The 27,023-nt window shown below is 30.0% G+C and overlaps 1 protein-coding gene and 1 non-coding gene across 2 annotated transcripts in view; both read left to right on the top strand.

The window, feature by feature from the left end:
- The first annotated feature begins 6,501 nt into the window (after positions 1 to 6,501).
- Positions 6,502 to 27,023, top strand: part of LOC129917980 (uncharacterized) — a 76,237-nt gene continuing 55,715 nt past the window's right edge. Inside the window, exons 1-2 of the mRNA XM_055998255.1 lie at positions 6,502 to 6,722; positions 6,824 to 7,093. Of these exons, the coding sequence (XP_055854230.1) occupies positions 6,514 to 6,722; positions 6,824 to 7,093 (479 nt within the window). The 5' untranslated portion in view covers positions 6,502 to 6,513. The remainder of the gene's footprint in view (positions 6,723 to 6,823; positions 7,094 to 27,023) is intronic.
- Positions 20,569 to 20,640, top strand: Trnad-guc (transfer RNA aspartic acid (anticodon GUC)). The gene has a single exon. It is a non-coding gene; the product is annotated as a tRNA-Asp (tRNA).

Here is a 27,023-nt window from a genome sequence, read left to right on the forward strand (position 1 = left end):
ATCGTATATCTTCGCTGAGTCTTCTTGTGGTTCTTATAAGCTTGGCTCCACTTGGCTCATGTTTATGTTTATGTTCTTTGCGTTCTCTTTCGAGTTACAATGTCGAGGTCGTTACGACATAAAGCCGGTTTTGCTAAGACTTAATCTGGGACTCTCTCATTAGAGTCAACCGCATCCAAGCTACTGATAACACTTTTTTTCTGCGCAAACGCAAACAGCAGAGAGGAGGGATTCCACTTATGGGATTCTAAAGCGAATTAATTGACCTGATTCTTGTGCATCAACCAGAACTACTTGACTTTCGTTTCTATAAACTGCGGAGGAGATCTCTGTTGGTGGTTTTGTGAGATGGAGATGGAGCTGGGATGCTGGTGGAATTGTGTCGATCTATCGATTTGTGTCCAGGTTTTTGTGGTTTCAATTTCTATATCGTGAATGAAGGTTGTTTTGAATTTTGTGTGGTGTGTGGGTCAGAATTAGGTGGGTCGCTGAACAGACTATTAAGATTATAATTTTATGTTATAAGCTTGTTATTAGGCCGCTGTTTGGGAATACAAAACCGATTATTGTAGAAATTGTGTTATTTATTGAGGAGTTTAATTATTACCTACTAGATTATGAATTGAAAAAGATGAATAGGTGTGGTTTAAAGGCTTTGTAAGACTTCTACATCTTCTTCCATCATTTTGTTATGTTCTTATGAAGAGCAAATTGGTCTCAGATGGAGTGTGACATGGATGGATAATTCAATTTGAACCAACACGTTCTTGGAGAAAAAGATTTATGTTGATTAATTGAGATTAGAATGTTTTGATGAGAGAGGCTCCATAGAAGTTGTCTACTATTTAGAACAAAAGAAAGTGGAAACTATAAAATGTGAGAGCATTCAGGATCAGGTTTAATTCAAGTATCCCAGAAGATAAGAAAAGTGTAATACTTTTCATACATAAATGTGTTGATGTTTAGGAGATTGTAAACAAAAAAAGTGTGCCAAGATGGGTATTTTTTCCTATATTAATTGTGGCCTTGTGGGCATAATTGATAGTTTATGTCAATTTTGTGAGGACAATTAAATTGGACAGGAAAGGCTTCATAAAATATTAAATACTTTCCAGTTTTAATGTTTTTTTAAATGTTCTCCATGAAGAAAGACGTTTTATTTTTTTTAAGTCTCAAAGCTTCATGGAAACGTTTTTCTTCTTGAAACCTGTTTACTAAAGGAAGCCTTTTTGTTTTTGAAAGACTCCCAATAGTTTTTTTTTACTTTTTTCAGTCTGTTTCAAAAATAACTTTTACGATTTTGATTTAAAAAAATTTTTCTGTCAAGATCAAAATGTTTACCTTCTTTTGAAATAAAAAAAAAATATTTTGAACCGATATCAAAGGGAACGATCTTGTAAACTATTTAACCAATCTTAAAAAAATTAAAACCATATAACAGACAAAAGTATTGCCTGCATGAAGTTAAATCAAAAAATTTTCTAAACGATTGATCAGTTAAAAGTTATTGTGACTTTGAATAGCCAAACACCAAAACAACGATTTTTCAATTCACATTTTTATAATACGTTGCAATAACTTTTAGTTGATCGTTCGTATGGAAAAAAGTCTAGTAACATCTTTTATAAGAAATATTTCAATCTAAGTATAAAGTGAGCTTGAAATAATTTTTGATTGTTTCTTTATTCAGAATTTAAAATCAAAACCCATTTTTTCGACGTTCAACAGAATGAATAAATGTTTTGTGGGCTATTATAAAAGGTCTCACCTTTAGTTCGGATTATTTGTATCAGTCGGCGTTTCGGATAGGTCCTTTCTTCAGGACTACAATTCAAAATCTCTTTAGCCTCCTAAGTTTTCTTAATAGTGATTTGTTTAAAAACTGCTTAAATTTTTTTAAATTGATAATATTTTTATTATATTTAGTTTTTTTTTTCAATTAAAAATTTTCAAAAATTGTTCAAAATTATTTAGTAGGTATGCCATTAAAAAAGTAACATTAATCGACACATAAAAACAAAGTTTCAGTTAAATCATTGGTAAATTCTTAAAACATTAAAAAAAAAGAATGATTTTTTAAATGAGTTTTTTGAAAATTTTTGAATAGATATTTAAATAACTAAAATATTTTAGTACAAAAATTTTCATTGATGTTGACGAGAAAGTCAGACATCAAGAAAAAGGCTCTATTGCAAGTAGAAAAAGATTAATAGAGCCGTTTTGAGTCGTTTTTAAGAATAACAAGCTTTTCATTTTGGGTCATATGGCAAGTACCGTTAATTTTGGTCCTAAAAACAATTATTATTACGAAAAACTTTTTGGCAGCTCTTTGCTGCCAGAGTTAAGCTTTGCGCAGAGTTTGGCAGATTTAAAAAAAAATATTTTTTTTATTTGATCCGCTACAACTTTTAGCCCTCTATTTCCCTAAAATATTCGCCATATTTGTTTGACAATTTTTTAATAGTCGCTGACTTAATTAAAAAACAGTTTGTTTAATTTAAATCAAATTTTTAAAACTTATGAAAAACTTGAATACGTTTGCATTCTTCAACTTCTGTTTTCGTTATTTTTAAATTTTTTTGGAAGTTCAAAAATCGAAATCTCAAAACTTCAGACGTTCAGACGTTAGATCAAGGACCGAGAAGTTTGTACACAGAACAATCTTTTTTCATTGATTGTGCGTTTTTCCAACTAATTTTTTTTTTGCTGAAACATAATAAATAAATTTGTCATGGGAAAACTAACTACAAACCAATTTCAATCTCATTTTCTCATTGGCGATGATATTGGCACGACGTGTTTAGGGTGATCTATTTATTTGAAATTCGTGCAATAATCGATTTATAGTAGATAAAAATAAAACCAAAACCCTCCCTATACCACCTCCTCAACAAGCTAACCAATGTTAACTTTTTCCCAACTACAGCTATAAACTATTGATCTACATCTAACCTAAAACCGATTAAACGTGACAAAGAATTGGACATAAATCTTATCATCGAATGCTCCTTGCAAGCGTGTATACTTCTTGTATAACCTACCTTTTACCTATTTTATAGGCCAATTTAGACAGACACTCAGAGTATTAGTCTTGAACTTCAATTTCTCATTCTTTCTCCACTGGAATTATTGTCGACAACTTTATAAAGTGGCTGCACATCGTGATTGTTGCCAATTTGTCGTTTCATTGTATTTTTTTCGATCAAAACCCTCAGCACGTTTTTGACCCACCTTTTATTCCCGTTACAAGTTAGTTAGTCAGTTAGTTGATGATGGCTTATTCAACATTAATTTTTTTTTATGTATAAGTACGAGTATATCTAAAAAGCGTTTAACCCAAAGTGTTTAACGTTTAACCCTTTTGCGATTGGATATACCTCCCCAAAATAATACTAAATACAGTTTCAACAGACACCAACGCTGGAGCTGCGGTTTCGATAGATCAATGATGCTGGCAGTTTAACTAAGATTGTATATTCCGCTGCTGTTGGCTAATTCTGATGCTGGTTCAGATCATTTAGGTATCTACACGTACAATGTTCATTGTGTAGACACAACTCATTACAAGTTAGTTATGGATAGCTCCATTGACCACGCAGATAAGTGTGGTGTTGTGCAAGTTGTTGCACAGGTACCCAATAAGATAGCTCGTTCATTCTATCTGTTTACCTTTAGGATCAGGTTATTTTGATAGAATAGTCTTCTTGTATTGAAGCGGACGACGACGGTCTGTGTCGGCCGGGCGATGAGATGGTGAATATGCTTCGCATGGTAAATGGGTCAATTAACTTGATATGCAATCATGTAAAAGTAGTTAGCAGGGCTACATTTACAATAAATAACTAAACGAAGCCATAATATAGTTGTTGCAAGTTGTTTTTCAAATTAAATACATATTAATAATTGAAATTGTGGTTTAAATTTTTTTTTTAAGAATAAAGACAATTAAGAATTAATTGTAATGTGTCATATCTATCAGTCAAAGACTTAAGGCAAAAAAATAATAGCTTAAGACCAGCCAAAAATTTTGCAATTGTATCGAAAGCCTCCCAAGCTATGAGGTCTCAAAAAATAAAAAAAAAATAAAATAAAAGAGTTAAAAGGCATCACGGAACAAAAAAAAAAATTCTCCATGAGGCTGTGAGGTTTTCAAAAATAAAAAAATTAGGGAAAATTTAATATTTGACACTTTTAAGGAATTTCATAAGTAGTGTAATAAATAAAATCTGTTTTCATAATTAAATAAACACTATTTTAAATGATCTTCAACACAAACCCAAGTTTGAAATTTCATTTCTAGCATAAAAGGAATTGTAAGCAAACAAAATTTCAGAATTGTTTTTTTACATATAAAAATTTTTCAACGTTAAAAAAAAAAAATTGGTAGGTATGTCATTTTGAAGAAAATACTATTCAACACATAAAATCGAAATTTCGATAAAATTCATCAAGCCGTTTTCAAAAAATTTATTTTTAATTTTTTTTTTAAATCCAAAAATGTGTTTTTTGAAATTTAATTTTAAAATTTGTATGTATCGTTTATTTTGGAGTTTCTCTGTAAAAAATTTGATTGAATTCTGCTTTGTCGTTCACGAAAAATTAATAAACCCTTCTATGACAGGTACCGTTAAAAAAGGTATAACAAATATTTTTTTTTAATTGCTCTTTTGTATAACATAATGCGGGACCCACTTTTTTAGCATTCTTTATCATCGTAATGTCGTGTCTATAATTGGGTGCTTTAATAAATGCATGGTTGCGCAAGTCTGACGAATGCAAAGCTTTCAATATTGCAAATAACAAATGTCATTTGTTCATAAATGTCATTTGTTCATAAATGTAAAACGCAAATATTAACAGCGCAAATGTGCGCAAATATAAAATTTCACATGCATTCTAAAAAAGCGACAAATATCATATATTTTGTTTCTATCTGCTAGAAGACTTAAAAAAAACCTCGTGGAATCCATATCCACGTTGAGAATTATAGCGTCACAACTCAAAAAACGTGATTTTTCAGAAGAATTAAAATAAGAAAATAGGTAGGTACACATAAAAAACATGTGCACTCTAGCGACTCGAATTCAAAATCGATACTTTTTGAGTTGTGACACTATTTTTCTCAACGTGCGATATACAGGCGGTCCCGGGATGAGATAAGAAGATTTTGAGGGATGTTTTACAGTAACTCTCTATCTGCAAATTTGATACCCTTTAGCGATGATTTAAGAAAACGCTTACTTTTGTATGCCTTTACTCATGTTAATGTTAATAACTCCGTTAATACTTATGATAAAAACTTAATTAATGTCTTTTTTTTAGAAGAAATGCTATTCTTTTTACCAGCATTTACATTGCTGCATTTAATTGCTCAGATATTAATTTTTAAATGGAATTATTTATTTCTTACCCATGATATTGATATGGGCCGATTTTCTTCGATAAATGTAGGAATAATAAACATAGTGTTTTATAAATTTATTCTTATGAACAAAACAATAATGAACAAAAATGTTGTTCACAAGTTTGCCAGAAAACTTATAGATTTTATGATATTTGGGAAAACCAGGTAAAATCTCTAAAAAAAAAATGCAGCAATTTAATCTGAGCAATCAAAAAAGATATTAACATTTTTTAATTGCAGGTACAAAAAATAGCATTTCTTCTAAAAATCAAGACATTAATTAAGTTTTTATCATAAGTATTAACGGAGTTATTAACATTAACATGAGTAAAGGCATACAAAAGTAAGCGTTTTCTTAAATCATCGCTAAAGGGTATCAATTTTGCAGATAGAGAGTTACTGTACAAAAATTTTTTTCTTAAAATATAGCCAAGAATCATCCCTCAAAATCTTCTTATCTCATCCCGGGACACCCTGTATTTAAGAAGATAAATCGAAATCCAAACTTCAAAAATTTTACAGGAGTCGCAAATAAGAAAAGGTAGAAAAGATAGCAATCATGTAAATATGAAAGCACCCACTATTTCGAGTCCGATTTTTTTTTTCGAAACCTATAGTACCTACCTATAACGCAAGTAAAAACGACATTATATTGAATTGAATTACCCTAAGTATTTCTGATGAATTTAATTTTTTGTCTTTCTGACTCTGACATAGATAATTGAAATAGTCAACTAATTTCAATTAACTAAACAAAATGCGTTATTAACTCAGCATCATTTCAAGATGTCCAGTTCTTGCTTGGAGTAATATTGCTTGGATCTTAAATTATACAACAAATCATTAATAATAAATTATGAGGTATTAAGAAGCTACTCTTTCAGTTACATATTCACACAAACACCGAGTTGACAATTGGATTTTCTTTTGCATATCGAAATATTTTCATATTCATTCAAATTAAAATGTAAAAAAAAAATATTTTCCGCATTTATCTAATACTTGCTTTAACTCTAAGTTGTAAAATTTCAACTTTATGATCTCTAATCACTTTTTTTTTTTAATTCACAGCATGAAGGTGTAGAAGCTAACAAACATCTACCTCTGTCATGGGTAATTCGATATCAAATGGACGATCATACGGCCATAATAATATACATCGTCACCAAGAGCATCAAGGTGTAAACAAATCTACCGGCAACACCAACCAACAAACCGGTGGTGGTGGAGGAGAAAGTTCCCGGGTATTATTCCTTTTATATTTGATACATCGTACCTGGAATGTGGTCATTGACACGGTTGATACCCGCAGTAAGAGGTGAATTATGTCACTTTTATTATTATTTTATTTATCAAAAATGAGATGTTTTAATCTCACGCAAACTAACTTACAGAAGTTCTAATTCCATTTTGCCGTAGGTCGCGTGTGAGTGGGCGTTGTTCGACGTCAGAAGATTCGGGTGCACCTAGAAGTTATTTTGATGGAACAAGTTCACATGATGATGACGATGAGACATACTTGGATGGCTATTCGTCGTTGTATGGATCGCAGTGTACATTCTGTAGTTGCAGCTATTGCTTCGAGCCAAAGCAAAATCTGTATAATTCGATTGATGGCAAAGATGGCGCCGGCGACTGTGGTGCTCGTAGAGAATCATCAATTTGCCGAAGAATGTCGATGTGCGAAAGGTGAGTGATTTTTATTGATTTTTTTGCTAATTCTTCATGATGAAAGTTGATAGTAAAATATTTTTATATCTTTTAAATGAGGCAAATTGGTATTGGAAGATTTTTAGCCTTGTTGGAATTTTTATGAGGTATTAATTAGTTTTTTTTTTTTTTTTAAGATTGGCATGGGATTAATTGAATTATGCATGTATTGCTTCATTTTAAACAATGCGGTCAAAATAATTGTTGAAAAGTAAAAATTTATTTCTTAATTTTATTCGAAATAGAAACATGTTATGTCTGCCAATTTAAAACTTTTTTCTACAACAAGTGACAACAGTTTCCAACATAAGCACTTCATAACAGAGAGCATCTCAAAATAAGGCTCGTACCTCAGCTCTTTTGTTTGGTACTTTGCAAAAAAGAAATAAGAATCAAAACGGCATCAACTTAGTGAAATTCTATTACTAATACAAGAAATTATCATGTTAGTTTATCTGCTTAGTGCAGTGAAAATCCTTGATTTAGACAAATTGTATTAAGGAAGGGAAAGTTCGGGTGCGCAATTGTTTTTGATGGCTGAATGTATGCCTTATATAGGTTTCAATTTCTTTGTGCAGAGACTTTTTTTCATTCAAAAAGTAACTGCTTATTAGTAGGTAATACCTAACCTAAACCACGGTATTATAGAGAGTAATTTCATCACACAAACGTTTTGTTTTTGTGCCCACGTAAAAGCAAAAATTTGGTTCTCAGATTTAGTGAAAAAAATTTGCCCGATTTGTTTGAAATCGGAGAATTTTGTACCGAGGTATCCGTTAAATGCGATTAACATATCGGACAATCTTCCGATGAAATGTGAAGCCCATCATTGAGTTGCGTTGAATTGCATAGTGTGCAGCAAAGAATTTTTGACATTTGTACGTTAAATTTCAAATTTAACGAAAGAAAATAGTTGCGAAATATTTTAAGAAAAATGGGATCTTCACAAAAATAAGTAAAATGTGCAATAGTGTTATTTGTATTAAAGAAAAAATTAAAACTAAGGCTGAGTAAGAGATTTTGGTTGAAATATAAAAGACTTTTAATCAACCCATGGGACAAGTGGATCCCTCCAACAAACTCTTCATTCCACGCGAACGTACTATCGTTTCGGAACTTCTTTCGAATTGATGCCTCGAGAGTGCTGAATAGAATAGTATAGTTGAACATTGCGTTGTTTTTCGTTACAATAATCCGTCGCGACGCGTCGTATTGGAGTTGTAATTTTATTAAATCTGCTCGAAAATTCAAATACTTTTCCAAACACTGTTGAAATTGCGATCAAAAAAATTCTTAGTATAGGAGAGGGTTAGAGCCCCCAAAAATATTTAGATACAGGGCTGAAAAAAAGAGAGAAAAAAAATTAAGGACGGATTTTATGTCGAGATTTTTCTCAAATGAACGTCTGAAGAGATATTTTTTCTTGAGAAGTTCCTTAGATCACATTAGTTTAAACAATTTCAAATGAAATGAGTAAACATTTAGACCAGCCACAGAAAGATTTTGGAAAATAGGCTATCACAAACAAACTAGGTTGTCACAAACGATTTCTTTAGAAAATTCTAATAGTTTAAACAATTTCAAATGAAATGAGTAAAAATTTAGACCAGCCACAGAAAGATTTTGGAAAATAGGCTATCACAAACAAACTAGGTTGTCACAAACGATTTCTTTGGTAAATTCTAATAGTTTAAACAATTTCAAATGGAATGAGTAAAAATTTAGACCAGCCACAGAAAGATTTTGGAAAATAGGCTATCACAAACAATTTGTTAAACCACAAACGATTTTCGAAATATGTTGACAATTTTCAATAGAATTAAGTTAAACATTAGATAAGGTTTACCCATAAGAGTTTAGATGAAAATGGTAGTCGCTGACTTATTTTAATTTATAAATTAAAAATTCAAACTCCATTTCCCTTCATTGAAGTAGAAACAACAGTAGTTTATGCTTACAATCAATCTTCTATACTTGTATACATTTGCAACATGTTGCTCACCTCAAAGTATAAAAACTCACCTCAGCATCATGAATCCTATGCATAGCTCCGCCCATATTGATAAACAAAATGAAAATGTGGTGAAATTTAATTAGTTTTTCTTATTTTTCTCGAAAACTAAGTTGTCACAAACGATTTTATTGATAAATTCGGGAGTCAAAAACGATTTCTGATCGAATGAGTATAAAAAAGTCCATACTATTTCAGTTTTGAAAAAAAAAAATGGCTAACTGGTACTTTTTTTTTAATTTGTTAATAACTAAAAAACTAGCGAGTCACAAAACTTTTTATTGCTGTCACAAACAGTCACAAACGAATCACAAACGAATGGCATAAAAAAAATTCAAAAAGTTGATTTTTTAAAAATTAAAATGGCTATCTGGGAGCATCTATAAACTACAGTGTATTTCAGACATAATAAGGTAAGTTGTCACCAAATTTCGTAGAAAAAAAACTTTTTTTTTATAAGATAAAAATAAAAAACCAAAAACTCGGTTTTTTACCGACTTCCATAAAAGGAGGAGGTATTCAATTTTTATGTTTGTTACCTCATAACTTTGGACTAAGTGAACCAATTTTGATAGTTCTTTTTGTAGAGGAAAGCTGGTGGCTGCAATGTGGTCCCATTTCAATTTCGTTCAGTTATAGCCATAGGAACTATTAGAAAAACCATAAAACCCGGTTTTGATCCATGGAAGTCGGTTTTGCTTTTTGATAAAAAAGATTATATTATTTAATTTTTCAACTAAATTTTGAGGTTATGTGAAAAAATTGTTTAGGTATACAAAAGTAGTAGATCTTTTTATTGCCTACAACTTTGCCATAAAACTTTTTTCCATAGGACTTGTAGTTTTGCCGGACATCGATATTTACAATTTTTTACCATTAAAAACTCAACCCACCCACTTCCCGAACTCGGCTCGCCCGTAATTTATTTTTAAAAATTAACTGACATACAATCAAATACGCAAACCTAGGCTTCTGAAACTGTCTTCTTGACTTACCTCATACACCATTTGTATATAATTCATCCCAGTATTATAACAGTTGCTAGCACGTTCAAGAACCTATCTTTTCCCATTCTCCACTCTACTGTAACACAATAGCAAGTACACAAACCTTATATTCTCCTCAAAGTATGTGATGTTTTTGAAGTGGACGTACGTTTACACATCGCAGCATGAAAATTATTTGAAAAATGATCCATCTCAAAGATATATTTGATCCTCTCGGCTATAATGGATTTTAAATTAAAAAAAAAAATAAAAGACGACATATTCAAGATGGTAAAATGTGTTTATCCAAGTCTAAAATGTTCTTCAACATAAACTGCCTAGAGCAATAATTTCACACTGCTTTCCATCGGCTTGACACCTTCCATCCATCACTTTGGGATTCTTTTTACAAGACAGCCAACAGAATTTGCATAAACATTTTTCTTAGAGGAAACAAAATTGCTTTAAGAAGAAGAAGAAGCATTACCCTTCTGTGTCTCTGGATATATTACCTATACCTCTTTTGTCTCTCCTCAAATATTATCATGACACTTCAGTTTGTTTGAAGAAGTGGAAATAACGATGATGAAGATACAACATGTAACGCGTTCTGGAGGTCCGTGTTCGTTATTTATATGGGAATCTATTAAAGATTCATTTCAAAAGCATAGAAGTAGATAGGATAGGTATAAGTTTGTCGTCCCTCTGCGCTACCGGTAGTGGTTGTAGTTGTTTTTCTGGTGATGCTGGCTCTGGAAGAAAAGACCAAACATTGCATTACACGTTAGTGAGAACTTCTTCTTTTATTGAGACTTCAACTCAAGTTTATAACTGACTTTGGAAATTGAATTTCAACGGCACGCGAAGTTCTATCGTTTTGTGTCCCTCTTATACAGTCGATGTGTGTGTTTTTTTTTCGCCTTGAGGTCAAATTGCTACCGCATGATGTCGGTGCAGAAACAGATTCACTTTACAAATGCAGTTTCTAACCAAACAAACATGAAAAAGGCTGCAAAAATGAGGGTTTGGAGATACCTACTCTTTTTTTATTTATTTTTATAATGATAAGCCTTAGTCGCATCGGTAAAGTAGTAATCTTTTCTGGCCAATGCAATGATGAGTTTTTATTTTCTTCTGGATAATAATTGCGTTTCTTGAATATGTAATAAGTTGAGAGGAGGAATTTATTTTATTTTGTTTGATTCCGGGAAGGTTCAAAGGGAATAAAACTGTTGTGAAGGTTCAAAAAGTGATATGATAGTTATCTTGAATAAATATGAATATTGTGTTGGAGCGGAGGTGCCATTGATCATTTTCAATGAGTGCATGCATAAGAAGAGAGAAATATGTATTATGAGAGGGAACTAACACCTGAGGACTTTGTTTCGGTTATTTTTAAGATCAAAGGAATTCATGCGAAACGAAGGTAGACAGCGACAACCAGTAGTGAATGGGTTAGTTAGACATGTAAAATGAAGACAACAAAATATTTTTATTTAATCACATACCAACAAACATACAAACAAAAAAACATATCAGATTTGCTTTTTATTAGTTTGCTTAGAAGTCACGAAAACACGGTTAATATTATATTTTCAAGTTGGCCAATCCAAATTTTGTTTTCAACTCATATCATTTAAGAAAACTTTTAATAAGCTTATTCAAGTTAAAAAAAAATCAAATAAATTACTTTGAAGTAGCTTGCACTCGAAAGAACATTAGATATATTGATTTTAGAGTTTGCAGATCAGCTCTTTTGTTTCATATTCACACAAAAAAATACAAAGATTTAAAAGACCTTTAAAGTTTGCAAAGGCCTCAGATATTGTTTCCTTCAATAAATATATTGACTTTCTCTTTAAAAATTCTAATAGAAAAATTATTGTATGTCGACATTATCACGAATTTGTAATTTTGTAAAATTAAAAGAAACTGATGCATTTTATACCTACTATTGTTGGGAGTGTGATAGAAAAATTCACTACTAGTAGTATGCTAGTGTTTAATTTTCAGGAAAAAATTTCAAATATATTTTAAAAATCAAAATCTTTTGTGCTTTATTTAAAGAAAAACAAACGTTTTGGTTTTATATTATACTTAAAAGCACAAAATATTTCGCTGAAATTGGCCAGGAGAAAATGAAAAAAATTGTTGTTATAATTTTATAATAATTATAATTTTAATTTAATTTTATTTTAATTTTAACTCATAAGAAAAAGGGTTTTGTGCTGCTGCTGTCTCTGTTTTACTCAATAGAATCGATAGATGGAATGGAAAAGAGAAGTCAAAGTTTTATTTTAAATTTCAGCTCACGCTTCACCAAAAGTGAAAAGCTTAGATAAAAAAAAAAGTCATTTGTGCAATTCACACGTGGTAGAAGTGAAACCTTAAAAAAAGAAAAAAATCTACCTATTTTTTATTCTATCTCCTTTAAATACATGTTTTTTATATGACAACCTATATTAATTTTATATCATCTGAAAGCTTATTGTTTCAGCTCAAAATATTTATATCGTTCATTTCTATACAACATCTACAAAAAGAGCATATTTTTTTCAAACCAAATCACTTTTCATCAAAAAAGCAAAAAAATCAATCTTTTTTCTCTTTTAACACCATTAAATATATTTTTTTAAATGACAACCTATAATAGTAAATTTTATATCATCTGAAAGGTTATTTCACCTTTTACCTATATGACATATGAATCATATTTCTACCATGGCTAGAAAAAAAATAAGAATTTTTTAAAGCCAACTATGTCGAAATTTCAAACTGAGATTACTGTACTTCCTACACTGGTCATCGTCAACAGATCTCCACAGGTGTTTTGAGGTATTTTTCAAGTTTTTTTCAATTTAAGATTGTGTAACTTGTAGAGCTTGTACAGTTAATTGTGATATATCAAATGAAAGGTTATGTTATCAGCATGCGTATTAAAGTTAATTCAAATTTGTATGTGCACTAGATCAAAAGATATAACGTGTGTAGAAAAAGAACATCTTTTTACCGTTATCTCAGAATTTTGCATATGAGTCTTCGGTATTATTTCGAGTAACTTTGAATTTCGTTATGATGCAAAACTATGAATGTTTAATTTGCAGAAAATAAAATCATAGGTATATATACTAAGGGAAAAAATAAGTTGAAGTTGAAACGTCGTTGTTAAACTTCTTTTATTTATGTGACTTTAAGATTTCAAAATGTTCATCTTCAACTCAAAATCATTCCGAATAATAGTTAAATCAATGTGGTTTTTATTGATTTCATGTCGTTTAATGGTGGCTTTTCCCTCAGTGTATAATATAAAATGTATTTCTTATAGCTATTCCGAAACCGTTTGTAATCAGCTTAAAAACGTTTACTATGGATTCAAGTAAACTACTAAAAATACATTTGGAAAAGTATTTGGTCTCTGCAAAAAAAAAAAAAAAATTAATTTTGCTGAGTAATTTCATAAGAACCGTTTTAAACCGTTTTCAAGAAAATTTAAATTTTTGTGACCCATCAATATAGAAATGTATTCACGTGAAATGCTTTTGGGCCTGCAAATATAATTATTTTCTTGTAATAAAAAAAACTATTGTAACCTGAATTTAGAAGATAATCGTATTCAAATCGCAATGCATACTTGTCATAAGAAAACTATTGAAATCAGTGGGCATTGGTTTTGATACGAATATCTTCTTAACGGTTAAAGCAATTAATTTGCTGCCAAGGAACTTTTTATAGAACGTTTAAGTCCCTACAAGAAAACATCTTGCTAATTTGAAAATATTGAATTTTCAGTGAATTAGAAAATTTTTAAATTGAAAATTGATTTTTTAATTTTTTCTCGATTTAAATCGTGAATAACTTCTTTAGAACTCAATTTAGGGAAAATTACTACAAGACCTTTTTTGTAGAGAATTAAATTTCCTATAAGAATCTGTCGTGGTTTTATTTTTCTATTCACTTATTTGCTCATCACAAAATTCCAAAGTGAAACAGTCAAATTGAAAAAACACTTCGATTTAAAAAGCTTAATTACTCGAATACGGCTCGTCTGACGAAAATTTTCAATTAGATCTTTTTTGTAGGAAATTTAATTTTATATAAGAAAAAATGAACAGAAATTTTTTTTACTTTGATCGTCTAGCAGTTCTGTTGTAAAACATCATATCATGTATAAAAATAAAAAACACCGATGATAGACCTCTTAAAATTTTTTTTAACTGCTCAAATTTTCACCAAATTTTTTTTTCATCATCCTGAACAAGATTTTCGAAGTAACTTTCAAAAAAAAAATATTTTTTTTTTGGCCCAGTCTACTTAATATGATAATGATGAGTTGTTTTAAAACATGATCGAATGAATATAATGTCTTTGATATTAGATGATATTGGATAATTTTTAGTTTTCATATATAATTTTTTTGCACAAAAAATCAATTAAATGTATGTTTTTTTTTTCTAAGAGACACATAATACATATTTATATAAATAATTTTTTTTGTCAGGATTTCATTTGTAAAAAATTTACGCTACAAAAACAAGTTGTTTTTCTGAAGAAAAAAGAACCAAGATCACAAATATGTCTGGTCTATTTCCTTTGAATTGAGTTTTGTCTTATTTTGACCAAACTTTTTTATACAAACACTTTAAATAATGAAGTCATTCAGACCATGACACACACACAAAAATCATTTATCATCAGTTAATTTTAAATTATAATTCTTTTTTTCCCAAAGAAAATTAGTGTCCACAAAGTGGAACGAATTGAATAAAAAGTCTACTGACCCTTTCATGAATTTTTAAATTCGTTTATCATCCTCCCTTTATTAATTTTAATTTTTCTTTTTATTCTTTTTCTTGTTCTTACAAAATATTCATAAGACCTTTTTTTCATTTTTTGTAAACCATAAAAACCTATCAAACGGAAAACATAAATAAAAAAACTTCTGTATGCAACAAACAATAATGTAGAAACTGCTTTATCTACAACTTCAGAACAGAGAATCCATAATTACATCATAATCCATCTGCATCAACAACATCTCTCTAATCAACGTTATAGTATTCACTCACGAAGGTATAGCATACAAAAGGCACAAATGAAAAAAAAAGTCAATCTTCAAGCCTGTCTCTCTTACATCTTATCATCATGGATGCGAGGCTAATAAACTTGAATCGATAAATTATTCCCTGAAGATCAGTGACTTCCCTCGACGGTAGCGTATTTCCACAATTCTTTAGTTTAAATCCTCTCACAATGCCCACTTTATAGATAAAAAGATAGTTTTTTTTTATTCCCACAATATCTCTCAATAAAGCCCCTCTCTCAAATTCTCTTTGAATCCAGTTATACAAAGCCCCCCATATTTGAGAGACGTTAGATAGAATAGCCAAAGTATCTAAGTATCTTTTATACACCTGACGAAGTCAAGACCAAAACAAAAGCCAGGTGGTTGTGGACTCAAAGCCGAGTTTTGTTAGCGGCATTGCATCAGTTAGTTGAGAATCGTGTAACGTTGTGGATCGTCGTAATATTTGTTCGTCTTGCTTGGATAATTTTTTTTCCCTATAAAGTTAGAATAGAAGACTTGAACGTCTAATAACTAAAGTATCTATAAGATTCTTGTTCTTCTAGTTTAAGTGCTTTTTTGTTCTTCTTCTTCGACTTGGTGGTTTTTGTATCTAAAGTAAACAATTTCCTCATCTTTATAGTTGCATATAAACACGAGAAAAAAAGAGATGCAACTCTGGACTCAATCAACATATTCTCGTTCGTCTTTATTGGCTTCTAACGGTACAACGAGTATTTAGAGAGATACATTTCCTCCTCTCGACGAGATGATGCCAAGACTTCTTCTTCTGTAATAATTTCTTTCGTTTTGTTGGTTCGTGGTGTCGTTAAAATGTGTTTAAATTGAAGTCTATTAGATGCTTTTTTATGTGATTCCTGACCCTTTTCAAGTGAAAATTGTTTAAACTTTGCGCAAGTGTATCTGCAGCTTTCGCCAAATTTTTGGATTAAAACAATAAAGTCTATAATTATCTTGTTTATAGAAGATCAACCAAAAGAGGCAAAGTGGTAAGTGTCCAGACCAAACTGTAATTTAATGATACGAGTAGGTACACCTGCTGCTCGTTAGGGTCATAATGCGACACGCAAAGGTGAATTACAATTCTATACAATTTTATTGTTTAAAATGTAATTAGGCCAAAAGTCATTCAGTACAAAAGAAATAAAAACAAAAACTACTTTTTGACCAAAAAGAAAGTGAAATTTTACTTTTTTTGTAAATTATTTTGTTTTTTTCCTTTTTTTTTTAGTAAAGTTGTTGTATAATTTACATTTTTAATGTGAATCGCGTTTGATTTGAAATTAGACCGGAAAATTTAGATTCCATGGTCCGAAACAGTTTCTGTGGTAATTTTGCTCTTTCTTTCGCTCTTTTTGGTAGTGGTAGTGATTTTGCACTTTTGATTGAATTTGGAAATCAAGGTATTGTGCTTGACCGCAAAAAAAAAACAAAAAAACAAAAGTAATGAACATTTTTAAATATTAATGAAAACCGAATAGTTTTGCGTAGGTAGTGGTTTCGAAATTTAAATGTAATTAAAGTACCATACAGCGGAAGTGGATGTGAAGCACGCAACAACATATTTTCAATGTTATGTTATGATTTTGTAAGATTTCATTTGTTTTTATCTGATTTATGTGAATTTCTCATTTTAATTAAATTTTTTTGAACCCACCTTTCTTTTGATTTAAAAAAGTTAAAGAAAAATCCCCCTGATTTTATAATTTCTTTCGACCCTTCAATTCGAAACCAGCAGGTTTTGAAAATATTTTAAGAACTGCATTTTAAAAAAATTCAGAATTTTGACCTAACCCCTGTAATTTTTACTGTCAAAAGTGGTCTTAAACTGTAAGGATTAGTTGAATATTACGATAATATCAAGTTATTCAATGAAAATTTGCCCTTCAAGGCAGAAAGTTTTGAACATAATTGATCAACATTTTATTTGATTAGATTAGGTAGGTGTAAAGTGACGGTTTACATTTAGTAGAAAGTGAAACCATTCATTCCCTTTAGGCATTAAATTGTTTCTCCTGAATTTAATCACACCTTAATTATAATTTGTTGAAGATGTTATTTAAATCAAATAATTTTAAATAAAAAATGGCAAAAGGAATGTTTACATATTTTTCTTCTTCATCAATCAAAAATTTTCTGAATTTATAATTTTATTTTACTTTGAGTTTGAGGCGGTGAATCGTGTTATAGATATGATATAATAAAAATAATAATAAATTAATAGTTTCAATTCATGCGCTTTTACAAATGTTCAACTTCAGTAGCCATGATCAATGTTATTTTACAATAATCTTGACAGCCTCATATTATATAAAAAATTATAAACAATTTGTTTTGTGGAATTTCATTAATTTAAATGCCTGAATGGTTTTTTACATGATTTTATAGTTCAAGTATGATTTTTTATTATCTTGACTATTATGGAAATGGGTAGATAGAGATGATAGTATACAGAGTTTCATGACTTTTAATTAAAAAAAAAGTCTTTAACGAATTACTTAACAAAATGAATATAACACGCTTTTTGAGGTAAAACGCAAAAACTACCTTTTTGAAATAAATGAATAACGTAATATAAACCAATGGCAGTTGGATTTTGATTTCAGCTTTATTTAATTTTTCATAGCTTGTGGTTAGTAGATAGAGCCATTTGGGATAAGTGTTCACATTTTTTTAGTTTCAAGAAGAATTTCGAGCAAATTTTTAAAAAGTTATTAATTTATTGGAGGCACCTGTTTTGACAACTCTTTTAAAATTAAAAAATAACAAAAGTTTATAAAACTAATTTATATTGAAACAAAAGCCAGTCAGTTGTTATTTTTTTCTCTTTTACCTTTTCGCGAAACACGAAACGGACTTCAATGTACATCAGATATTATTAATTGTTCATCTGTAGAAATTCAAATTCGATCGTTATTTTTGAGAAAATGGCAATGCCCACACTTTAAGGAATTATCAATTTCCTATTATTAAAGTGTTTCCATGTACTTAGCCGGTGGAATGGTTTTCAAATATTGTTGATTTTTAGGGAATTCTCAATGTAAAGGCCCCGCCCCATAGAATCCGTTGCGTCCGTTCCGTCAATCCAAACGTTGAAGTTGAAGAATGGGACAGAAAGGGGTGACCCATAGAATACGTCGTATGACGGATTTCTGTTTGACAGCTCACTTCAAATTCCAAGGTGTGTTCGATATTTTATCGCTGAATGTGCACTAAGGAAGTTCTGATGGAAGAAATTTTTAACTATTATTGTTGTTCTTTTTTTTAATAAAATAAAATGCACGACAAGATTTCCTGTAGGTACTTGCTCTTCAGTTAAAAACAATTTTTTATAACAAATTATGAGTTGTAGGTATGACTTTGGCATAGTAAAATTGAACTCTACAACAGAATTTGAGTATTTAATTGATATAATTTATTAGATATATCATTAAATGTTACTTTTATTAAATTTTCTTCACAAATATACAATTAAAGTTCACAATTCATAAGATCGGAGAAGAAAAGAACACAGTTCTTAGTTCTGAAATTCCCCGGTGTGCACTCAGAAACAGAAAATCGAACTGATCTATTGTTGACAACCAATGTCAAAGGATAAGACGGGTTGGGCTACTTCTTCCTTCGAATCCGTCCGTCTCCGTCCGATCCGTGGCTTATGGGTCGCTTCCCATAAAAACGTGTGTATTTTATCGAGCTGTCAGTCAAAAACTTCGACGCAACGGACGCAACGGATTCTATGGGTCGGGTCCTTAAGTTTTCTTTTTATTCCCCGGATTCCTCTCATATAAAATGTTTGGTATTTTTCAATTCTCTAAAAAACGTCTCTAACGATTTAAAAAAAAAACCAAAGTTACTTGTCTAAATGAAAAAAAGACTTTTCCAAAAATCATTATTAACAAAACAACGTCAAAATTTTCAAAAAAAAAAAAAATGATTTAAAATTGTAATAATAAATAATAAGTTATTTCTTAATTTAATATTCCTTTTTTTTGTAAAAATGATCAACGATTTAGCAACTCTTATAAAAATGCATTTAAAGAAAAGAAATCTATTCTCTTACTTTTTTAGTTTTTTTTTATGAAAAAAGAATCTTAAAAATCAACCAACTAAAAAATGTTTTTTACTCGTTGAAAAATGGCAAACATATGAATATGATAAAAATAGAAATGAGACACAAACAAAAAACAACTATACAATACAGTTATATTGATTTGATTTATAGCAAGGCTACCTTAAAGTTTTCTTAAAGGAATTAGTTTTAATTGATCCAAAAATATAAAAAAAAAAATTTATAGAATGATAAAAAAAGAGTTTTTTATCAAAAGCAATTACCTTCGTTTAAAAAATCAGTTCTAGACTCTTTGATTTTTTTTTGTCAAATTTTGTTTTTAGTTTGAATTAATTTAATAACGAATAAAAATAAAAATATAGGTACAATAACTGTCGTTAAGAAAAAATAAAATATTAACACCTAAAGCAATTTCTAGCTTCAGGCGTGGTAAGATTTGGTAGTCGCTTTGAAAAAATAATAACAACAAAATCCACAGAAATTTAGCTTATTTTTTCTTAAACAGATCGTATTGGGAACCATCGTATTTAAAAAATTGATTTTGGAAAATACTTTTCACTTTTTGTTAAACTTTCTTTGTTTTAATTTACCAAGCTGTCAAAAAAACATGCAAGTTTATATAGAAGACGTACGCTAACTTGTGCTATTTATTTTTTTATTTTTTTTAAATTTTTAAAAATTAGTCTTTAATTATTTGATCGTGGCTAACTTCCGATATATAGGTATTTGGAGCCGCTGAATCCCAATTTTAAGTCCCTCTAGTTTTGAGCTGTGATTGCAGTTTATTTATTTTTTTTTTTTTTACTTTTTTGGGGTTTTTTGCATTTTGCTGGAGGGTGATCGGGCCAAATGGATTTAAAATTCGGATTCAGCGGGTGCAAATAAAATATCGGTAGGTACATAGGTCTGGTCTCAAGTACATGCTCATTAACATGGGTAAAGTTATACCAAATGTAAGCGTTTTCCTATCATTTTTAGAATAAACCAATGAATCGCAACTTAAATGCTCATTATCTTACTACGGACACCCGCCATATAGTTCTTTCATTAATCCTATGAATTTGATTGTGCAGATATCCCAACTTTCTATTTAAACAATCCCTTTATAAGAGTGTTAACATACAATTATAGAGATAAACAAACTTACCTCATAAAAAACGTATGAGAAGAAGCTTATCTATTCATTAAACGATGAATATAATGTTCTTATTTTGCATTTGTGTTCATCTGTTATCAATAAATTAATCATTATCACAATTAAATCACCATGCCTGGAATTTTATTTTTGACACTTAATTTTCAACATCCTCGATAGTATAGTGGTCAGTATCCCCGCCTGTCACGCGGGAGACCGGGGTTCAATTCCCCGTCGGGGAGATTCGATGTGAATGTTTTTTTTTAAATTTTCATTTAACATAAATATAAATGACACTCAATATTTTTTTCCCTGTTATGCAATCCATTTTTTTTTTTTCAAATTTATATCAATCATTTCAATCATTTTTAGTCACACTTCAATAAATAATTGCCACACCTAATTATATTGTTTTTGCTTCGAAGAATACCAACTGAATACACATTCTTTTAATGTAAGAACAAGATTCTTTCGCATCTGTCAAGAACTCATTCCATCAGATCTCATTTCAATCTGGGTGACAGAATGTAACCAAAACAAACCATAATAAAACCGCACTTAAACCTATCAACAATAAAAAGAAAACATAGTAACCGCATTATAGATACAAATCCAATCCAAATCAATCTTTAAGATTTGTGTTTACTATGCGGGATCTCTAGAGCATTCAACAAATAACTAGACCGCACTCTCAATGGTGTCGCTAAGCTGCACGAACACACCGCATCCATCGTAAATAATGTGTGCATTGAAGTGGAACATTGCTCCGTTGCAAGTCGAACGAAAAAGCCGTCCGTAGTCATCTACAATTGAAATTAATCGAAGTCAAGACCAAGACGGTGCAGTGTTCCGAAGACCGCAAGAAAATAACTCGTTACAAAAAGTACCTAGGTTCGGTACCCATGTAACATCATGATTCATTTCAAGCCCACTTCATTGGAGATCTCTTCTCCATTATAATAACTTAAATGTCTGTCTTGAGAATCGAAGTGAGCGACATTTTCAAGGTCGATCTCAAAAAATAAATATTAAACCTTAGCTAATTAAACTTCACCGCAACAATACACGAATTTACTTCTTGTACACGCCTTAGGAAGTTGTTGTTTCGAATCATAAAGGTGATGCAGATTGATTGAATCAATTTGTCTCGCCAAAAACGGTATAACAACCAACGATCCCACAACAACTTTATAGCTTTCAAGGTGAGTATTTGAATAATTCTGTCAGAGTAAAACACAAAAAACGATAAAAACAATGATTAATGGAAAAACCTTCATCAAAGTCAAATGGAATTCATTTTGTTCAACCATCAAATCTTTTGAAGCCACGTGCCATTTATGGAAGCACGAGCTTCACGTTTGCCCTTTTTCAGTTTAAAAACCATAATTTAAAATAAATGTTTTTTGTATAGTAAATTATGACGACGGACGATGATGCTCATAAAAAATAGTTAACATAATTTCTGACAATGTTTGAGATTGTTTTGGTGTAATTATTGTCTAATGTCTCAGAGGCTAATTAAAAATGCTAACGGAACATCAAATTCTAGGAAGTCAAGAATTTAAAACATAACGTTTGAAGTTAAAATGATTTTTTAGTACCACAACGCATTAAAACTTCAAAGTCTTGGAGGTTGAGTTGAAACACTCACTTATTCTGTTAGATTAAAGTTGGGAAGTTTTGTTGGTTTGATAATTTTCCTATCCTGGTCTGAATGCTGTGGAATGTATTTATTTAACGTTTTTTGGTGAGTCTTGTAAGGAGAAAAGTTTCAGCCTTTTTTTTGAAAAAATACAACTTTACACCATTGACTATAAATACGAAAACGAAGGAAAGCCATCGACGACAGTCATCGATTGGTTTCCGTAGAGTTGCTAATTAATTGGCACTCAGTTGCTGTTGGTTGTACCATTGAATAATTATATATAGAAGTGACACCGATAGTTTCTAGCGCTACACAATTTTATTTTTTTCGGCAATCAGATGTACTAAAAAATCCCCAGAGAGAATGGGGCTTGTCTTAGAAAATTATTTTTCCAAAAATTTGTTTTTAAAAAAGGAAATTTCACAAATACAAACGTAACAAAACAAATATCAAATAAAAATAAATTGTATCGACACGTCGACATCCTATAGTAGAAAAAAAAAATAAGGAAATTTTACTCACACATAAAACATAAAACAAATATCAAACAAAAATAAATCGTATCGACACATCGACATCCTATAAATGAAAAAATAAAATAAGGAAATTTTACTCATACATACAAAATTACACAAATATCAAACAAAAATATTGAAAAGTTAGTTGACATTATAAATGTATCCATAGTAAACTCGAAACTAAAAACAAGAAATTTTTTATTAACGACGAGAATTTGAACAAAATTAAATATTATTGTTGTATATCCTAGGCACGTTATAGCTTATAGGGCATGAAAGTTACCCTTGTTTCAATAGTCCTATTAGCGTAGGTGACAAGGTGATTGCTGTTTAATTTTGCTTTCTGAGTTCGTATCCCAACAGAGATTGCTATTTTTTTATATTATATTTTGTTTTGGAATATTATGAAATGCGTAACAATTAGAGCCTTTTTTTGCTGAATCGAAACTTAAGCATTTAATTACAACATAAATCCTTATGTGACAGTTTACGCCGAAGTTAAAATAGAGCCTAAAAGTTTATGTTCAACATGAATTATTTAAGGTTCGTTTCAGCTAATGGCCCTTAAAGAAAAAAAAGAAAAACGTTAAGAAAAACTCAACGTAATAATTTAAGTGAGGTAAGAGCTCAAACCAATAAGTCGTTTTGGCTCAAACTTTTTGTTTATTTTTGATTCCAAGGAGGGGAAATTGAAATTTTTTAACGGCACCAACTAGAGATGCTGCGAATAATGATTCGGTCGAATACCGAACATTCGACCACGCTTATATGTACATTCACTTACTATTAGGCTATTATTACTATAATTCACCAAAGCTTATCATTAGTAAATTTGATTTTCTACGAGCCTTACCAATAATCAAATTAAAGGTTCACTTAATTATTTAACTGAATTATACATATTTCTCTCAACCAATATAAACAATTTAATACTCAGATTAAAGGCTAAAGCTCGGCTAAATTTAATACTTGAGTTTCATAACCATAAAATTTAACCGAGCATTAGCTTTTAACCTGAGTTGTTTTTATACACTAGCCCAAAAAGTTTAAGGAACAAAGGAAAATTCGTGATAGCTCCAAAACAAGTACCAATTCGATTTGATTTTTTCTACTAAGATAGATTTTTAGAAAAAAAAAATTTCAAAATCGTTGGAACCTTATAAGTTAAAAAAAAAAAAATTCAAAAATAAAATTGGTATGCAATTTTGTAGAAATTACTAATCCAAAAACTATTATTTTCCCAAATTTTCTTTCTGTTTTATATCTTAACTATATAAATGCTTTTGTATAAAAAATTCGTTGAAATTAAATTGGCAGTTTGGCACGGTTCTACGGTAGGTTAATAAATAATAATTTTAAAAAATGTCCATGATTGCCCAAAAACTATTATATAATTTTTTTAAACAAAATCACTGGTACCGTTTTCGAGAAAATTAAACATTTCCTAAATTGGTTTATGACAGGTATCGTTATTTTTGATAAAAAAAAAAATAGTTCTAAAAACCCCTATGGAGATTCTGCAAAAAAATGCTACCAAGTTTGATGTTACTCGGTAGATCCATTTAGCTGTTCCTTTGGGAGGTGGCAAAGTACTACTAATAGTTAACTAGCGATTTTCAATGGAACGCACTTTCAACGAATTCAATACAAATCGTATCCACTCGGGAAGAAGAGCATGAGTAGGTAGATGATAGTACTAGATTAAACAAAAAATCTACTATTAGCAGACTACCACCTCCAGTGGAACAGGGCTATAGTAATCCCATGTCTGATTGTTATCTCAACTTTTTTTTTGTACGAATGCATAGCTTGACTATATCATGACAAAATAAAAAGCATGTAAAAGCTACATTTTTCTAGTTTTAGAATCTTAGAACCAAATATGTATTTTATTTCAAATGGTGAAATAGAAAAATCATTGGAACTATCCCAAAACCACATTTTCTTGCATTTGCGATCAAAATATGCCCTTTTACCTTTTGAGTTTATTTGAACATTTTATTTATAAATATCGTTTAAATTTTAGATAACAAAAATGTTTTAATTAAAAATAAAGAAAAGTATCCAAAAATGGTACGAAAAGATTTTTTTTTTCAAAATTTAACATTTTATAAAAACTTTTAATTTTTGTTTGCAGTTGCAAATTTGAACAAAGCCGTATATCCAGAGTCCTTGTTCGCAAACATAAATCAGTTTAAGCAAATAAACGAGGTTGTTTCGTATTGTATTAAAATACTTTAAAATAATGTGAAATATGGCCTTATTGTATGAACTTGATCCCTACCTACTCTTGCATTATGCGGTTTAAGAAAATAATAAGTATATGCCACAGTGCATGTGGAAAACATTCAAACAATGAGAACTACAACTTTGGCCTAGATATTATTACAAAAAGCACCCTAATCAAAATTAAATAAACACTTCTATAACTGAAGAAAATCTTCTTCTTCTCGTTAATAAAAACAAAAAACAAAATCCTTCCAAACATACATAAGAATCAAACATTCAAAAATAAATATTCGATTCAAAATAATACAAAAATTTAAAATAAATTCAATTTCAATATTACAGAAACAAAAATAAACAAACACACTACTAGCACAAAACAAAACTAATACAAATACACCAAATATAAATAATATTGTAAATGTGGTTACTTAGTAACCAAAAGTCCTTTTCAGGGATTTTTCGGCCATCGAATACACAATCCTAAAACGATTGTGGCGCCACTTCTCAAACGATTGTGGCTCCACCCCTCAAACATAGCGGACGTTTTTTCCGGTGTCACTTCTATATATAATTATTCAATGGTTGTACGAACTGTTTCCTTTGTAAAGCTTAAGAATGACCCCCCATGGCAATATTTGTGTTACTATTTTAGCTATTAAAGTACCGTTATCCGCAGAGTCCATTGATATAGTTTATATCCTTTATTTAAACGATAAATCAAAGTTAATATGAGTCACAAATATGCACTCTTTAATTCACTATGTGGGTATTTCTTTTGTGGGACATTTATGTGGTTTTTCAGATGAAAGAATCTCCTGGCTATTAGTGAACCCGTGAGTTTTAAATAAACAAATAAATTAAAGCATAAAGAAGAAGATTGAAAATACTTCTGTACTATGTACTAAAATAAAGGAAGTGAACATTTTTTGTTGTTATGGATAACCACATTTTCGAGCTCATAAATTCATTGAAACGATGTAACATAATTGAAGTGTTTTATATTCCTTGAAAGGAAATAATTCGTGTAAAAAGGTTTAATGAACTTAACATAATTTTAAAATGTGTATTAAATATTAATCCTTAAGACATCGATGCCACATGTTCATAAAAATCGTACTAATTTTACATTCTAATTTAATATAATGCTCTTCACCAGAGATTTAAGGCAAACACATACAAACATATAATTACCGCATTTCTTAGTACCTACTTAATGAAAAATAAAAAAAGCCTTCACATTTTTATCAATTTTCAAAGTTTTAATTTAATTGGTCACTGGGGCGTATGCGTAATATTTTTTTAATAACTTTTTCGTTGAGGAAACTGTCCTACAAACTGTCAAGACCCGTCGTTTTTGAGCATCTACTTAAAAACACCTAAATCCGAATTCCAAAAAATATAATGTCCCGTTTTCAAGAGTTTGATTTTTCAAAAAAAGAGGTAGTCTGTAAAGCCGGTTTACGGACGATGATTTTGCGTGATAACGTCGTAAGAAAACAGGTTGTGTGCTTTTGTTTAAAATGAGTCAATTGAAGCGTTTACTTTATTCAAACAATCATACCTATAATTTACAAGAAAAATCTAAAAAAAAATACCTTTTTTATTTTCTCATTATATTAATTTTTTTATTACAAGAAAAATTATGTGATTTAAAAGCCAAGTATTTCTTCTTAAGAATAAAACCATTTTTAAATTTTTACAATGCGCAAAAAGTATAAAAATAATTTATTGAAAACAATCATTTTCATCAAAAAAAGCAAAAAAAAACATGAATTTTTATCTTCTCACGTCATTAATTCCATTTTTTTCCCTAACAACCTATCAAAAATTTTATACCATCTAAAAGCGTATTGTCTTAGCTCAAAATATATATATCGATCAGGTCTATGAGACATCTACAAAAAGAGCTAGAATTTTTTGAACTCGATCAAATTTCATTAAAAAAAGCAAAAAAAAACATTTATTTGTATGTTCTCAGGCTTCCATAGCCTTTTTTGTTTGACAACCTATAAAAAATATATACCATGTGAAAGCTTATTATTTCAACTTTCATATGACGTATCAATCTCATTTCAAAGATGCCTACAAGATAAGTAAGAATTTTTTAAAGTCAACCATGTCGAATTTCCACACTGAGATTACTGATGTTTTGAGGTTTTTCGCAAGTTTCTTGATTTAACATGGTGTAGCTTGTAGTTAGTCTACCGTTATGTGTGACATACCAAATGAAAGG

Source organism: Episyrphus balteatus, chromosome 4, assembly GCF_945859705.1.
Source record: "Episyrphus balteatus chromosome 4, idEpiBalt1.1, whole genome shotgun sequence".
NCBI classification, from domain to species: domain Eukaryota; kingdom Metazoa; phylum Arthropoda; class Insecta; order Diptera; family Syrphidae; genus Episyrphus; species Episyrphus balteatus.